This window comes from Cyprinus carpio, chromosome A21, assembly GCF_018340385.1.
Source record: "Cyprinus carpio isolate SPL01 chromosome A21, ASM1834038v1, whole genome shotgun sequence".
Taxonomy (NCBI): domain Eukaryota; kingdom Metazoa; phylum Chordata; class Actinopteri; order Cypriniformes; family Cyprinidae; genus Cyprinus; species Cyprinus carpio.
The window spans coordinates 21,511,974-21,529,768 of NC_056592.1; the positions used below are offsets into that span (position 1 = coordinate 21,511,974).

At 36.0% G+C, this 17,795-nt stretch overlaps 1 protein-coding gene across 9 annotated transcripts in view; it reads left to right on the forward strand.

Annotated features, from left to right (window-relative positions):
* Window positions 1-17,795, forward strand: part of LOC109048020 (transcription factor 7-like 2) — a 53,205-nt gene that overhangs the window by 23,022 nt on the left and 12,388 nt on the right. For 8 of the 9 annotated variants that reach the window (XR_006153058.1, XR_006153057.1, XR_006153060.1 and 5 more), the window contains exons 4-9: window positions 1,697-1,811; window positions 9,258-9,336; window positions 11,814-11,900; window positions 15,131-15,247; window positions 16,211-16,373; window positions 16,460-16,567. Coding sequence is in view for 5 of the 9 variants with exons in the window: in XM_042711307.1 (XP_042567241.1) it covers window positions 1,697-1,811; window positions 9,258-9,336; window positions 11,814-11,900; window positions 15,131-15,247; window positions 16,211-16,373; window positions 16,460-16,567 (669 nt within the window). In the remaining 4 variants the exon portion in view is untranslated. The remainder of the gene's footprint in view (window positions 1-1,696; window positions 1,812-9,257; window positions 9,337-11,813; window positions 11,901-15,130; window positions 15,248-16,210; window positions 16,374-16,459; window positions 16,568-17,795) is intronic. The other variant, XM_042711308.1, reaches the window with a different exon arrangement.

Sequence of the window (17,795 nt, forward strand, 5' to 3'; positions counted from 1 at the left end):
GTATGTTGGGTGTTATGGTTATGTTTTTCTATTGGGTTGATTTCCTAAAAATACTTCCTCCAGGCATTATCATAGAGACCAAAGGTTCATCTGATTCAGCGTTCTTGACCACATCAATGGCAACATAAAGCCTGTAAAACGATGGCACCCCATTCAGACGCGTCAAACACATCAGTGCTCAAACAGGAGATTAAAGACCTAACACTCTCTCGCTTGCTTCCAAAACGTCCTCTAATTTCCGCTTCAAAAAAGCACTTAGATTTTTAAAGCAAAGAATACATTAGACGGGGCAGTGTTTGAGACCGGAGGAGCCCAGGGGTCGTCGTGTCCATCAGTGGTCAGTATTAAAGGACCGATCCCTCAGAACAAGTCATGCCTGCATTGTCGTCCAGAGAAATGCCGGATAAAAGGAAAGAACCACATGCAAATAGATTTTGTGCTCTGATATATAATAGCCATGTTTTGTTTGATGCGATATGAACGCTGGACTCATTGTAGTGAATTCATTTCGTTTGGGAAAAACGTTGTGTTAAAATGTTTTTAAAAAGCAAGATTTCTTTTAGTCTCTTCAAGATGCATTGCAGCACAAATTTTGCTAGAAGAAATATGAGCCAAAAATATAGTACAGTGTGTGTATGTTTAGGAAATCAGTTCTTTGGTGGATCGAGATGTGCAGAGTTAAAGTCCTCAGTCGCTATAATGAGATCAGGGTTGAAAGGAAACAAGGGCTTTTGGCAAAAATGACACCTATATGAACAAAAATGCCCCCAACTTCAAGATAGAGTGAAAAAATGAATGAAAGTGTTGAATGCAGCATTACATTTAGATCTGCTTGTGCTGCATTAAATTAGTTTTTGCGAGAGTGCAGAACGCATGCTGAACTGAAGTCATTCAGTAATTGGGAACGTTCTTTGCTTGTTTTATCCGCAGTTTTATGGGAATTTAGCAGAAGAGTTACACTTTTTGTTCTTAAAGTGTTAAAACAAAACATTGTTTGCTGTTATTTACAAAATGCACTAAAAAGTAGATGGGTGATTTTTTTTGTATGACTAAAAAGTGCAAAAAGGTATCAGTTTTATTTTGTAGATTGAAAACCTTTACACAAACTGGCCATAGAAAATGCTACTGGTCTTGAATATTTAAATGACAGGATACGACATAGTCTGAAAAAATAAGCCAGATGATTATTTAATCCCTGGGTTTGATTGCAGGTGTTTAATGGCGAGCACCCATTATACAGAAAGGAGAAAATGGACTTTGCACATAAATGTGGCCACACGTGGCAAATCTGTCAAGTTCTGTAGGAAACGCATGAAAGTCTCTCTCACATGTGCACGCACTCAGATGAAAAGACGGCTGTATGAAAGGCACAGCAGTTAGAAGTTTGGCCAAGAAATGCAGCTACTTCCAGCCATGCAACCGCCATGACACATCATGCCAAACAACATGCTGTTAGCATTAGCAAACTGGATTTCTCTTGAGTTATTGAAGGCCATTTGTAAACGAAGACATGAAAGCAAACAAGCTCTTGTGCTGCTGGCCTTGATCATCAAAGGCGTATCGATCAAATAGCTCCTTCCCATTGATTCCTTCAGCAAATGTATTCAACATCTGACACACTCACACTCCGCCTTTCAATCATCCAACTGACCAGTTTCTTATTGTGTGTGTGTGTGTGTGTGTGTGTTTCTTGCAGTCCAACAAAGTGTCGGTGGTCCAGCAGGGGATGCATCCTCTGACGCCGCTGCTGCCCTATGATCACTTCAACCCCAGTCCTCCACACATTCCCACAGACGTCAGCCAGAAACCAGGTAACACATGATCAAACTCGTGGTTTTGCTCCAGAATCACACTGAAGGAGCTGCATTCGCCAACACACACACACCAGTGTTGTTACTTTGTCATGATGTCCTTCCAGTTGCTGCAGTTTGTCAGTGGAACACACAAAAAGGTGTTTTTCAAGAAACATTGCAGTACGGTTTATAGTGAGCACATCAGTCTAGCTCCAAAAAGGACGAGAAGAAAACTGCAAAAATGCCATTATAAATAATGCCAAACTGATATACTATTTTACACACACACACACACACACACACACACACACACACACACACACACACACACACACACACACACACACACACACACACTAACACACACACACACACACACACAAATGGGGACATTACATAGACTTCTGTTGTTTTAATATACAGATAGTTATACACTTTTTTACCTAAACCCACCCCTACCCCTTACAGAAAACATTCAGCATTTTTACAATTTAAAAAAAAGTACTTTGTTTACCTTTTTTTATACCAGTTTTATAAATGAGGACGTCCCCAAATAGAGGTTTTTGGAGATTTTGTCAGGTTTTGCTCATTTTTGGGTACAAATTTGTCCCCAAATTATGATTAAGTAGGTACACACACACACACACACACACACAAACAAAAAAACAAAAAATAAAAAAAAAACAAAAAGATTCCACCAAATCAGCTTTTTTTTGTAAAATGGCACAGCTTCTTAAATATCTGAATGTACACTCTTAACATCAGTCAATCAAGCATTATATTATGATAATATGATAATTAATCACCATTTAATGATAGAACTAGTGATTAGAACTAACTCATATTTGTCATTTTAACTGAACTTAGGACTGGTGGTTGACTGGTGCTTAAGATATTGTTGGTGATAGAAAATAGTAATTATTGGTACTAATACTACTAGTACTAACTGCTGGGTTCATGAATATTAATCACGTTGTCTGCGTTCGCTCGAACTGATTTGCTGAAATCAAAACGGGGTCAGTAATAGATGAGCACCAGCCAATGAGATTACCGCTTGTGCATTAGCTCCGCCCACTACAAGAGAAACTGGCAGCATCATCTGCTTGTTCTTAAAAGCTGAATAATTCTTAATGAACTTTGTTATTTTGATGGGAATATGCAACAGAGTATTGTTTACATGTAGCACGTCAATTCTGCATGGTATGTAAGGCTCTCTCGCTCTCTCTCTCTCTCTTTTTGCATGTGTGAGAAACACAGCGCTCTCAGCAAAGCAACGGGGCGAGTCGTGCTCCTTCACACTAGAGTTTAAATATATCTGTGCTAAACTTATACCAAGCCTCCAACTCACACACTGGCCAGTAAAATCTAAGTATTTATTAGCCAATGGCTAGCGATAGACATTATTAAGTCTCCCAGAGGGAAGATTTAGTCGCATTGTAGAGGGTTGTGATTAATTAATCAAATTAACCGCACATCAATTTTGGCTGAGAAAAGTGTTAAAGATTGGGTAGACGATTGCAGAGAGGCTAGCAATAGCAAGCTAGCGTTAATAGCATAAGATCTCACCCTCCCTGCAAATTACTCTCCGAAACACACGACCGTGCACAAGCAGAGACTTTCAATCAACTTACACAATGTGTATCAAGTTAGAGACTTTCAATCTGCATAACAAAAAATGTTTTTGAACCGAATCACCTACGCTGCTTTTAAATAGACATTACAAAAAGTAGCTTTAGAAAGACATATTTTGATTCAGATTTGCGTAAATAATGATAACAAATGCATAAGTGGTTTGGGCATTAAAAAACAGAATATTGAGAAATTAAATGCAACTAAAACCGCCAGTAGGTGGCAGTAACTCTCATCAACTAATAAATGAATCTTTCAAGAATCAAGAATGAAACAAGTGACTGGCTGCATTCGAAATCGCATACTTCCCTACTATATAGTAGACGAAAAACAGTATGTGACAAAAGAAGTTATGTCCGAATTCACAGTGCTCATGAAAGAGTAGTCAAAAAAACAGATTTGTGAATAGCAGTGTAGTGAAGCGACTGACGCTGGTAGGTCATGTGATAATGACAACATTGCGAATGTAGATAGAGAGATAATTTTATTTGTCTTCAGAGATTCATTTTCAAGAAGGTGCATATATAACACCAAGACAGCTAATCACAGTACAATCAAAAACAGTCACATCACATCAAAACACAAACGCATAAGCGTAAGACGATGGTTGATTTCCTATGTGTTTAAAACACGTTTAGCTGTAGGAACAAAACTCTTCCTACACATAGGTGATCTATACTTACGGTCAGATGGAAGGAGAATAAAATACAGATGGAGGGATCATTCAGGAGGAGGAATACCAATAATTGCATCCATACTACACACTATATAGAACATACTTTTTTAGCAGTCGCAAATTAATTACTTGTTCAAAATAAGTACCTGGTCGTGACAATATGCAGTTTGGACGCAGCCTCTGTCTTTATGAATCATTGACTCACTCAATTTGTTCAAACGGCTGATTCACTCAAGAAGAAAGCAAGTGAGTGTCATTGTGAATGAGTCACTGAATCATTGGCTCACTTGATTCAGTCAGAAACAAGGATTCATTCTGTAACGAATCACCACTGTGCTGTACACACAACAGTTCTGCTGTGGCTTAGATTGGAACCATTTTTGTTTGTCAAACTGAGCAAAAACAGACATTGCTGACAATACTGTGTCTAAAATGTAACATATTATGTTTATTGAACTGTTGTATTAAATCAATATCACATTTGAAATTGTGCAGATGTTCAGGAAATTGCAGCGCTAAACTATATCATATGATTTAAATATAAGAGGGGCATTTTTAACCTCATGTCTTGAATTTTAGGGCATATAACCGCATTCTCATAAGCTTCGCATCACGCTCATCAGACACTGCATCAGTGTAAGATGACGTACAGATGTGGGCGGTATTTTTTCCAGTATTAATCACACCAGATTAACAGCCCTAATTATAAAAGTCTGCACCATATTCTTCTGAAGTCTTATGATGCTTTGTGTGAGGAACAGACCTGGATCTCAGTCACCGTTCACTGATAATCTTCCCCTCCGCTGAAGCTCAAACCCGCTGAAGCGTCTTCTACTTTTGTGCCTTTTTTTTGACTTTTTTGTTTTTGTCTCGACAGCTGTGCTTAATACAGCAAGGGCTCCTTAAAGTAAAAATCTTTTGCGTTTTGTGAGTGATGGCAGTGTTCAGTTGTGGATGAATGATTCCTTTAATTCAGCAACTGTACAGTAAACAACCTACAATTAGTAGACTATACTTAGATATTTCATGTCATGTTTGATACAGAGCTTTCTAAGGCCTCTAAAAAATCTAAACTTTGCTAAAAAAGTGATCGATAATTTCTAAGTAAAAGGCCTTTTAGTGTAATTGCACAAACATCCACCTTCAGCTTGTGCATCTTTTTGTATTTTTTTTTAGAGTAAACATAAGAATGACTTTGATGTTGTTAGTAATATTTCAAGATGAACATGTATCAAAGCAAACTTCACTTATCCAGATATCATTTTTTAGAAAAATCAGTGAGTCTCAAATATGATCATCAGGCTTTTGAGGAACGTTTATTTGTTCATCTCTCAAATATCATTGAATTGCATTGCTTTATATGTTTTGATCATCAAACTAAGCATTGAATATCATCTTACAAAGGAGATATAGAGTGAAGGCAGATAATTATATCATTTTAATGTATCCGCTACACTGTTATCAACATTACAAGCATCAGAATTTCATCACTTTTTAGCCATTTAATTATCAGCATCTGCACCACGTTGCATTATTATTTTTTTTTCTCAGTTTGAGTTTCTAAATAAAACTAAGCAATTTTTTTTTCTTCTATATTCTCACACTATAGCCATAAACGCCTGATGTATCAAATATGATGCTCAAAAGCACATAAGCAAACCTGACCTTGTTTGTTGGATGACTAGTCGTCTAGCCAAGTGTTATTATGACCCATCCTTACTACAGTAATGAGTGCATTCCTCCTTCTTAATAACTTTGAAATTGATTGTTGATGAAGTAAATCGAGTAGAATGACAGATGCTTGCACATTTCCCAGTAGCTGTAGTTAAAGGCCTGTTTTTTTGCTGGCACTTGGGATGGACTCTGGTCAGACACCTGTGCTCATGTTGTTCTCTTCATTGTGTGTAAATCAGTGAACTGTGCCAAACTCAACCACCGTGACCCGACGCGGGTCTGAAATGTGTCACGGCTGTACGTCCAGGTAAAGTACACAGAGGAGGCTCAAACACTGAACGTTTGAACCTCTGAGGCTTACTGTATGTGAAGGGTTTATGTTTTACTGTACTCTGTTTGATATCTTGATGGAGTTTTCTCTGCCTTTGCGGTCCAGTCATCTCAGGCATCGGTTTAATCGCTTTCACTTTCACGCAGTGGAACGTGTCTTATATTGAAAGACACGTTTTAAAGGCAGCCCGTTTGCCGTTCATGTTTTCTATCAAGAATTGCTCATTTTATCTACTGTCTGTAGTGCTGGGAATGTTTCGATGGCTTTTTGAAAATGAGGTTATTATAAGAAATGTTAACTTGCAGTCATAACCAATAACTGGGGTTGGAAAGAAATTCATATACAGTATTTGTCGAAAGTTTGGAAACATTACCATTTGTAAATGAAGTCTGAAGTATTATTACTGTTTTCTATTTGAATGTATTGTAAATTCTAACACAGAATATTAAAACTGCTTTTAACATTGATAATAATAAGTACAATGATTAATAACTGAGTACCAATTATAATTAAGCAGCAAATCAGCATATTAGAATCATTTCTGAAGATCATGTGACACTGAAAACTGGAGTAATGATGCTGAAAATACAGCTGCAGATCACAGAAATATACATTCATGTATTAAACATTTATTTAAAATTATATATATATATATATAGTTTTTAAAAAAAAAATAATAATGTTTTACTGTATTTTTGTGCACATGAATGTAGCCTTGGTGAGCAGAAAATATTAATAAAATTTAATAAATGTGATAAAAATATAAAAAATCGTAATGTTTCCAGTACTGTAACTTCTGTGCACCTTTAAAAAATAAAATTTTTTAGCATAAATTTCCCATTCATTTGATATGGAGTATTTCTAGAATTATATAAAATTTTAATTATATGCAAATAAAAGAATATATATATATATTGAGCTGTAAAGTGACTTTTCGTAATGTCTATACAGTGTTTAAATCATCTGCTACAATAATCAGTCTCCGTATATACAATTATTTATGGTTAATTTGCTCAGCAAAGTAAATCATTAAATTGAATTTTAATTACACTAATGAGAAAAAGATCTTCTGTAAGAAGTCTGTCGGTTTAAAAAAATTATGATGTTAAAAATTGTGAAATGAAGACATCGAATCGTTTGCAAAAATATCTATAAAACACGTTTAGTTAAGAGATTCAGACTTTAACGGTCTCTGGCTTTTGTCTTGATGTTTTGCAGTGAAGCGAGAGCTGCAGGTTCTCAGGTAGAGCCGATTGACTCAGTCACATTCCAGCACGGCAGATTTATTGAGGGTTCGCTTCACAAACAGGCCCAGAGCAAATGCAAATTATAGTCATCACGCAGCATTCTTCAGCAAACACAGGTTGCTCGGGGTCGCTCTTAACTGTGGGGTGCTGCTGACAAATGACTTCCTGTAGAAAAGCACAGTGACGCTGCTGCTTTGTTGTTCTCACAATTATAAAATCATTCTTACTCTCAAATATGAAGCTGCCCGTAAGAAAACCTAGAGGGCATTAAGTCCTGACCTCTGTAATCTGGTCTGCGTCTCCTCTAAAGTTTTAGAAGACGTCTCAACAATGTCTCAAAGTGTGCTCAGATTTGCCAAAATCCCATCAAAGGTCAGAGATCTCAATATGAGCGGCTCTCCAGCTCCGTACTCCTACTGTATGAAAGCTACTGACTCATCTAGCTGTCATTTCCATTTCTAATAAGGCATTTTTGGAGAAACATCTGTTGATGCTTAAATTAATCATAACTGAAAGTGTACTGAAGATATGAAAGAACAGACTTTGAGAGACCTGTGCTGCTTCTCAAGGCTCTTTACTGTACTGTGTTGTGCAACTAAAATCACCCAAGAGTAGGACTCTGTGATTTTCCATGATGCAGAGTCCCAGTCATAAACATGAAATTTAGAGTATAGTGCAGAATGTGACAGAGTTTCTCATCTGCGCCTGGATATATGAGGACGTGAGCACATGAACTTCATCTCCAGAGCTGCTCTGTATGCAGCTTTAAACGGCTTCATCTGAGAAAAAACTCAGAGCGCTTTACAACAACCCGCCAAAATAAAAGTCAAAGAAATTATGATAGAAATACTTTACTATACATGCATACCAAAATCCAAGGAATTGTTGCATTTTCATTTGATTGCATTTTAAAATGTTAATTAATTTTTTTATGTTTTATACATTTATTTGATTACCACTGTTTTTGATAATAAATGTGTATCAAATAATTAAATTATTATTTGACAACAGAATTTCTAAAAAAAAAAGAAAAAAAAAATTAACATTTCATATGGCCCTATTTTTGTAAATAATAAAAATAAGAATTTGTTAAAATGTTATTAAAGTTTTTGTTTTTTTAAATCAATTGATTAGACATGCTTTTTTTTATTAATTTGATTAATTAAACCATTAAACATGTATTTAGTTGAAGAGTATTTAGAAAAAAATAAAATTACATTAGGCAGTTACAGTATTTTCATTAGGCTTATTATTAAATAATTATTAATATTTATTAAATATTAAAATAGAATAAAATAAATATTATTCTGTTTTAAATAATTGCTGTTCATTTGAACTTTTTATTCATTAAAGAATCCTGAAAAAAAAAAAACGCATCACAGTTTCCAAACAAATATTAAGCAGCACAACTGATAATAAATAGAATGATTTCTGAAGATCACGTGACACTGAAGCCTGGAGTAATGATGCTGAAAATACAGCTTTGTATCACAGAAATAAATTACATTTTAAAGTATATTAAAATATAAAACCGTTATTTTAAATTGCAATAATATATTGACAATATTACAGTTTATTTTCTGTATTTTAATCAAATAAATGCAGCATGAGAAGAAGAGACTTCTTTAAAAAACATTAACAATCTTAGTGATTTCAAACTTTTGAACAGCAGTATATGTATGTATATAGTCATTGAATGTCACACATTTCTCATTTCTTCATCATTCTCTTGCGAGCTCCATGTGAAGCATCACACTCAATAACAGTAACCGCGGGAAAAGATGCTGGTCTCTTTCTCTCTGGCCGTCTGGTCAGGGGTCGAGGCGTTTGATCTTTGAGACGAGGCTGGTGTAATGGCAGGTTCCAAGCGTGTTAATAACGGCCGTTCTCCTCTCGCTGTCTTGCAGGTGTTCACAGGCATCAGTCGCAGGAAATCTCCGGTTTCTACCAGCTGCCTCAAGGCCAGATCACTCCGTCCATGAACTGGTAAGACTGAGACATCTGCACTCCCTTCAGCTTTGTTTGGAACTATTTTCATTGGCAAAACAGAAAAAACAGACAGTACTGGGTCTATAATGTAACTGATGTATAAAACCGTTGTATAAAATCAATACAACATTGCGATCACGCTCTTGTGCTGATATTCAGGAAAACAGCACTGATGCGTGTGATATTGCTAAACTGTATAATATCTTATGAATATGAAAAACAAAACCCATTCAGGGATAATTTTAGCTTTCATACTTGAATTACGTGGTTCATTCTAATAGGCTTCATCACGCAGTCAATGCTTTTGGACTCTCAAGACGTGTTTTTGTTTGTTTTTTGCAAAGTGAGTGAATCGATAATATCAGCTTGCATATGGTTCAAAAAACTATCACTGATGATAAATACCGCACACCCCTAACGGTAGTTAGGATAGCAATACGAACACAGACTTATCAGCTTATAAAAGGGAGGAGATTTTGTTATGGATGGCAAATGATGTGAATGTTTGAGACATTTTGGGCCGCTGTATGTTTAGATGCGTAGAAACGTACTGGAACGCAATAAAAAAGCGTAATGTAATGACTACACATAATGTAATAAATGTTATTATTTAATATAATTGAATTTTATATAATTATAATTTAAATATAATTTAATATAATGATCAAAATGCACTCATCTTCCCCAGAATTGAGCTCATATTGTAATTTCCCACAACATAATAGGTAGAAATTTATAATATATTCATAGTTCGTAATGGTATAGCAGCACATAATATACTGTATAAATGAAACAATGTTTACAATATATAAATTCTCTCTCAATATAATTTGTTCTGTGATTTTATGACCTGTGACATCAATTTGTCATTTATTATACCCGTATTGGTTTATTTACTGTTGTTTTTTAAAAATTACCGAAATTTAATTAAAATATGTATTATTTTAAGTGTTTAAGTATTTAAGTATTTAACTGTTTAGTAAGTAGTTTAAGACAAGATTTAGATTTTTTACAAATGTTATTTCATTAAAAAGGTAATTATTAAATTTGACTGTTTTTGCTGCACTCATAATATATTTCCCGCAATGTAATTTTTTTTTTTTAGATTACATTTTGAACATTTTATTTATTATTACTTATTATTTTACATGATGTGCAGTTATTACATTGTTTAGTGCTGATATGAATGTCTCTGGTGTATTGTGTGTGATTCAGTGGCGAGCTGATTTGGAGAATCTGGATGTATGTTCAGAGACATTGAGCGGATGTTGTTTGAGTGTCAGATTGATCGGACAGATGTTTTCATCATACAGTGTGGTGGAGGATATATATATATTCGCTCAGTATGTGTGTGGATCTGAGGATTGAACCCGTGTGTTGGTGTTGCTCTGTTAACCGTTACCTGACGTCTGTCATGGCCCGAGAAAACAAGCTGTCACCTGGAAACGAGTGTCGTTTGTGAGATTCTTATAATTAGGCTTTTTGAAGGGAGGGTTGTAATGGTCTTCTTTTTTTTTGTTTTTTTTGGAGGAATTAAATAATGGATTCAAGGGGGAATAATAAAAAAATTAATAAAATAAAATATGCACACATTTAGACCTAAAAACAACAAACGTCAAGCATCAAGAGTAAAAAAAAATTAACTTAATGTGATTCATATCAGATAAACTCAATGTGTTTTAAAAACTTAATAACTGGGTTTATGTATTTATTTGCAATGACTCAAACTAGTTTCAGTCTCATACATTTAACGACTTAAATATCGCTTGTTCCACAGCTAGCCATATTTTAACCACTTCTATACTTTTTACTTGAATACATTTCACAACGAACAGATTGATTCTGGTTTGAATAAATGCATTTTGAAAATCGGATCATTTAAATAAAATCAAACCTATGTAAATAGAAAACAAAAAACGCAACAACCATTTTATCCAAGTAAATAAAAATTGTCTGTACAATTCCAATACATAAATCCTAAATTTAGGGTTATATATATATATAGTTTGTTTTGTTAGGGGGTGTTTGTCCCGCTCAAATCCTTTTTTAACTATAATATATATATATATTAATAAAAATAAAAAAAAGTATAATATTAATAACTACAAAATATTTATAAATAAATTTTTATTTAAATTTTACTTAGATTATTTTGTGCATCACGTTAAACTAAATTATATATATGTAATAAAGGTATTAATTTTTAAATATATATTTACATATTTTAAATTGTAGTTTTAGTTAACTATAGTTACAGCTCTGCTTGATCAAATTTCAAGATTCTAGTGTTAAAGTTGAGCGTGTGCGTCGCTCTGCAGCGCTAGAATGGTTTTCAGAGAGGTTTCCTGCCTCCATTGGTCAGACAAACAGTTAGTCCCGCCCCAAACGCATTCAGAGTTTGTAAGCAGTGCAGCCTTCAGGAAATCTTCCTGGTGAACCCGCCGGAGGCTCTAACTCTGTCCCCCGACCCGCAGGCCCAATCAGCCTGTCTATCCTCTGCCCTCCTGCGGCTTCAGACAGTCCTTCTCCTCCGGCCTCCAGAGCAGCTCCTCCTTCCCCAGGTACAGTACCAGACCTCACCTGTGCTTCCGCCGACCGCATCGCGACGCTTCAGCCGTATGTGTGTCGCCGCTGAGCTCAGAACCACAGAACAGCCTGTTATAGGCCCGAACTACAGCTAAACTGAGCCACGCTTACAGGAACGTTCCGGGTTCAGCTCTGATTCACCTTTATTCAGCTAAAACATGTCTAATCAGAATCCATCCTGCTTTAAAGAGCTTGAGCGTTTAAAGTTTCAGACAACAAAATTGCAGTGCACTTGTAATAAACAGAGTGTTATTGTGATGTTGGTTGTTCTAGCTATCATTATTTGTGTGTACAGGCCTTATGTAAAAGCATTTTCCCCCCCGTTTTTCAACTAAGAGATGAAACAAATGCTTTCAGCAGAGCTTGAGTTGAATGAACCCAGAACGTTCCTTTAATTAAGGTTACGAGAAGATCATGCTATACTGTGAATGCTGGCACAGCAAATACACATTAAATGGCATCCTTACATTTGAAGATCTAGTGGTGGTGTTTACTAAGGAATATGGGGTGTTATAGGTCAATTTGACATGCATTCGATTAACTTATTTCTTTTTGAATTTCTTTCTTATCTAGAGTCATGATTGTACATGCAAAGTTTCCACCCATAGGTATGTTTTGGAAAGCCCTGGACACATTTTGGTGACTGATTGTGTTGGGGGTCAGATCAGCCCCCTTTTGGTTTCCATGCACTTTGATAGATTTCAAATCAGAAGTTTGTATAGCAGCAGACATTCAGGTAAAAACACAGAAAACCTTTATTGTGGCGTCTCTAAGACTAAATATGAACTGGACTCCGAGACTCGATGTTTACTTCAAATTGCAAACGTCTGGGAAAATCCACTGTTTCTTCATCTAGTTGAAGTTTCTATTGTGAAAATGTTCTTAGTTAATAGTCTGTTACAGCACTGAAAATAAGTGTGAGAAACCTATTTTACCATCACAAGAGTATGAGAACAAGACATAAAAAACGCTATATTCAATTTTGGATACTATTTAAACTTGCAGTGACACTGAGCTTGCAGTGTTTCGTAAATGCATTTTTTTTGTTTGTTCGTCTTTGGAACACAATTTAAGATATTTTGGATGAAAACCTGGAGGAATGTGACTATCCCATAGACTGCCAAATAAATAACAGTGTCAAGGTCCATAAAAGTATGAAAGTCATCATCAGAATACTCCATCTGCCATCAGACGTGCAATCTGGGTTATATGAAGTGACGGGAACACTTTTTGTAAGCAAAGAAAACAAAAATAACGATAATTCCTTTGTCAACAGTCTCCTCTGTGTCTCTCATTATATCACCGTATGCTGTGTATGCTCTTCTGTATCATCCGCACCACAAGGATGCGCTGTTTCTACGTGTATTTAGCTTTGATTTGAAAGAAAACAGTTATTTTTGTTTTCTTCGCTTACAAAAGGTGTCCCCGTCGCTTCATATAACCCAGATTGCACATCTGATGGCAGATGGAGTATTCTGACGACGACTTTCATACCTTTTATGGACCTTGACACTGTTATTTATTTGGCAGTCTATGGGACAGTCACAAGCCTCCTGCTTTTCATCCAAAATATTTTAAATTGTGTTCCGAAGACGAACGAAACTTTTATGGGTTTGGAACGACATGGGGGTAAGTGATTAATGACAAAATTTTCATTTTGGGATGGAATATCCCTTTAAGTCTTTAATATGACTTTGTGTCAGTTTATTACATACTTACTGAATAAAAGTATTAATTAAAAAAAAAAAGAAAGAAAATTTACTGACCCCAAACATTTGAACTGTAGTGTAAATTGTAACAAAAGATTTATACTTTGAATAAACGCTGTTTTTTTTAAATAATTGAATCCTGAAATCCTGTCAGATTTTCCAAACAAATATTAAGCAGTAAAACAATGTTTCCAACATTGATAATAAATCAGAATATTAGAATGATTTCTGAAGATCATGTGACATTGAAGACTGCAGTAATGATGCTGAAAATTTAGCTTTGATCACAGAAATAAATTACATTTTAAAGTATATTAAAATAGAAACCCATTATTTAAAATTGTAGTAATGTTTAACAATATTACAGTTTTTTTCTGTATTTTTGATCAAATAAATGCAGCCTTGATGAGCAGAAGAGACTTCTTTAAAAAAAAAAAAAAAAAAACATTAAAAATCTTACTGATCCCAAACAGCTGTTCACACATACACACACACTGCCATTCAAAACTTTATATATAAGTCTCTGACAAGCTGCAACAGAGATTTAATTGTTGCACGACTAGTGTTTTTTGTAGTGTTGATTTTTGTCAAATTGCATGGAAACCAATGGGGCTCATTTTGACACAAACATCACACCCACATCACAACAGGAAGGTTAATAGTTGGTCTCTGTGGAAATAGACAGTTACTCTGAACAATCAGAAGAGGCGTTTATAGCCCCCAGGTCCCTGTGCCATCCATCCGCTCTTCTCGCGTGTTTTTCAAGCCGTTTGTTCGGGCAGCTCAGTCTCAAAGTGGATTCAGTGAAGCAATGGTTCCTCTCCCGCTCAAAGACGCCAGCTTGGCACGAACCCATCGCTGTGGTTTTTCCCATCAGACGTCAACTCTGTGATCAAATCCTTCCTTTGTAACCCAAAACCCGAATTAGATGAACAAATCATGTTAATATGCTTACATGCAGTAATAAATCCAAGCTGTGGAAATGGTTTTATTCGGATGTCAGCAGACTGCGCACATCTTTGTTTAATTCTTCTCGTGTCAAGGGCACAAATCCGAAACAGAGTCTTGAGCTCCGAGTGTGTCGGGACGCTTTGTTGAGCTCCTCCAGTCGGCTCTCTGCTGTCCTTTCCCATCAGGATTGTAGAGTCGGCTTTGAAATGAGATTGAAGAGTTTTTCTTGAATGCTTCAGATGGCGTGCTTGTTTTCCCTCGGGCAGGACGAGGTTCTGTGTGTGTTGCAGTACATGCTTGCGGCGCTTCAGTGGTGCAGATAGAGCGCCGGCTGCTGGTCACATGACGCATTGATGCTTCATTAAGAGGGAACTCAAACCAACACTTTTATTTTGTCAATGCAAAGTCTTTTCTAATGCATTATGTGTTTACTCTGATGTGTTGGTGAGTTCCCTTTTAATACAGACAGAGCTTGAAAATCTTACTGTGTGGGCTGAAATAACTGATGTTCATGCATGTGTGTGTGTGTGTGTGTGTGTGTGTAGGTTCTCTCATTCTCTGATGCTTCAGCCCGGCATGCACCCTACAGGCATCCCACACCCCGCGATAGTGCCTCCCTCCGGCAAACAGGAGCACGACCAGTTCGACAGGAACATTTATGTGTAAGTTCTCCTGCAGATCTGATGCTTGAGTGCACAGAAGGGCCCTGCAAACTCTTGAAGCCCTCAAGTTAGTTTCCTGAAATTCAAACACACTCCAATGTTATTCCAGTTGTTTTATTGTATGTTTGTGTCATTTTTTTAATTGCCGCATTTTGGTCACAATACCAAAAAGTCAACCTCTCCAGAAGTTCTAGAGCAAATGTTTGGTCCTGTGAGATCTGTAATTGTCTCGTCAGTTTGCACTCCTGAATATGAAAGAAGATGTGTACAGATCATAATAAACTGTCAGTGTCTCTGGGACACAGGTCTGACTGGTACTTAATTTTACTTGATACTTAATATGAATCTGATTGCGTAATCCAGATTACACATAATCATCAATTACTACACAACACTGGATATATTTATATTTAGAGTGTTGTCAGTTGAAAATGCTTGTTCCTATGAAATGTTAGATCAAGTCTCCATGTCAGAAATTTCAGATCTGAATCCTGCCACAAGATTTATCTCGTATCCAAAACCCGGTCAGCAAAGTCTTGTCTGCTACTCTTTTATTAGCCAAGAAGTTGACTGAGAAAACCAAAGAAGAGCAGAAGCAGGAGACGAAGTGATGATGATAAAAATGAGCAGAGTTTATTAAATCATCTTAGTTGTGTATGTTTCAATCCTCAGACTTCAAATCCAACAAGTGTTTGAATGTAAAATTACTTTTTCACAACAAATGGAGACATATCGTGAAGACAAATGTTCCTCATTACACTTAACAACAATGGAAAAAGAAAACCCTGGTTGAAAAAATAAAATACAAACTACATATTTTCATAACAATGAAACATTTTTGGAAATTATGTCAGGATGTGTGGCAGTTGATTGCAAGTAATGGGCCGCTCATCCAAATGTTTTTAACCATTGTTATTTGTGTCGTAATATGTTTTTCTCTTTCTTCTTCATCACATAACACAGCAAATCTCATCCAGAGGCGAAGCGTGAGAAGGAGCCCAAGAAACCGGTGATCAAGAAGCCACTGAACGCGTTCATGCTTTACATGAAGGAGATGCGGGCCAAAGTCATCGCTGAATGCACGCTGAAGGAGAGCGCCGCCATCAACCAGATCCTGGGCCGACGGGTGCGTTCCCATCCGCTTCATCTGCTATCAGGATCAGAGTCTGGGAGTGTTTCTGACGTGTGTGTGTGTGTGTGTGTGTGTAACAGTGGCACGCTCTGACCCGCGAGGAACAGGCCAAGTACTATGAACTGGCCCGGAAGGAGCGGCAGCTTCACATGCAGCTTTATCCCAGCTGGTCAGCCCGCGACAACTACGTAAGTGCTTCTCATTACTCTGTGGCTAAGTGAGAAAAATCAGGATCCTTCTGACATGTGGGGAATAATCGTGAAAGAGGAGCAGATCCAGAGTCCGAACTCTTCAGTTCAGCCAATTACAGAGCGGTCGCAGTGAGATTATTCTATATCGGACTGTAAATGCATGGATATTACATTTATTTCTTATGCATCAGGATTATTGTTAACTAGAACTAAAACGATTAAAACATTTCAGGTAATTGAAATTAATCTGCGATAAAATAAAATATACATTTTAGGTGATATTAGCTTCAGTTAGTTGCCAAGGCAGGATTTCTAATTTCTTAAGTTGAGGCATTAAAATGACTAACTACAAATAAAATAAATAAAAAATCTAAAACTAAAACTGAAATAAACTACAGCTGAGCAATTAGAAAAAAATGGACAAAAGCACATAACAAAATTACAAAAATAACCAATCAAAATGAAAGTACAAATAAATCAAATTCAAAATGTAATAGTATTAATGATACTAAAATAACACTGTTATGCATGTGTTTTATTGTGCATGTTATTCGAACGGTCTTTGTAATCTTTTATTACAATGATTACTAAAAATACAGTAACACTTTACATTCATGTTTAATTTGTTAACTTTAGTTAGTTAACATAAAGTAAAGATATTGCTTAAAAAACGCTAGATGGAAACGCCAAGATGTGCATAAAATCTTAAAGGGGTCATATGACGTTGCTTAAAAGAACATTATTTGTGTATTTAGTGTAATGTTTATGCGGTTTAAGGTTCAAAAAACACATTATTGTCCACATACTGTACATTATTGTTGATCCTCTATGCCCCGCCTTTGATGTTATGCAAATCTTCCCACACAGTGATGTAGACATGTGGGGGCGTATTTAAACAAGGAGGAGGGCGTGAACGAGTCTTAACTTTTATAAAGAATATCTCTTTGGGTTTGAGACTTTAGTCTGTGCAACTTTAGGCATCTTATCTAAGCACGAACAGCTTGTAAAACTCCAAAGAGAAAGGAAAACTTTCGCATCATATGACCCCTTTAAAATGTGCATAATTTTGTGTCAGATAAGAAGACACATAAACTGAAATTAAAATGAAGATACCTCAAAAAACAAAATAGTAATTTATAATTTATTATAAAGTAATGTATTATGTAGGAAAACCAGCGCAACATGTTTGCAACAGTTCCCATTTTTATTATTGACGCTTCACACT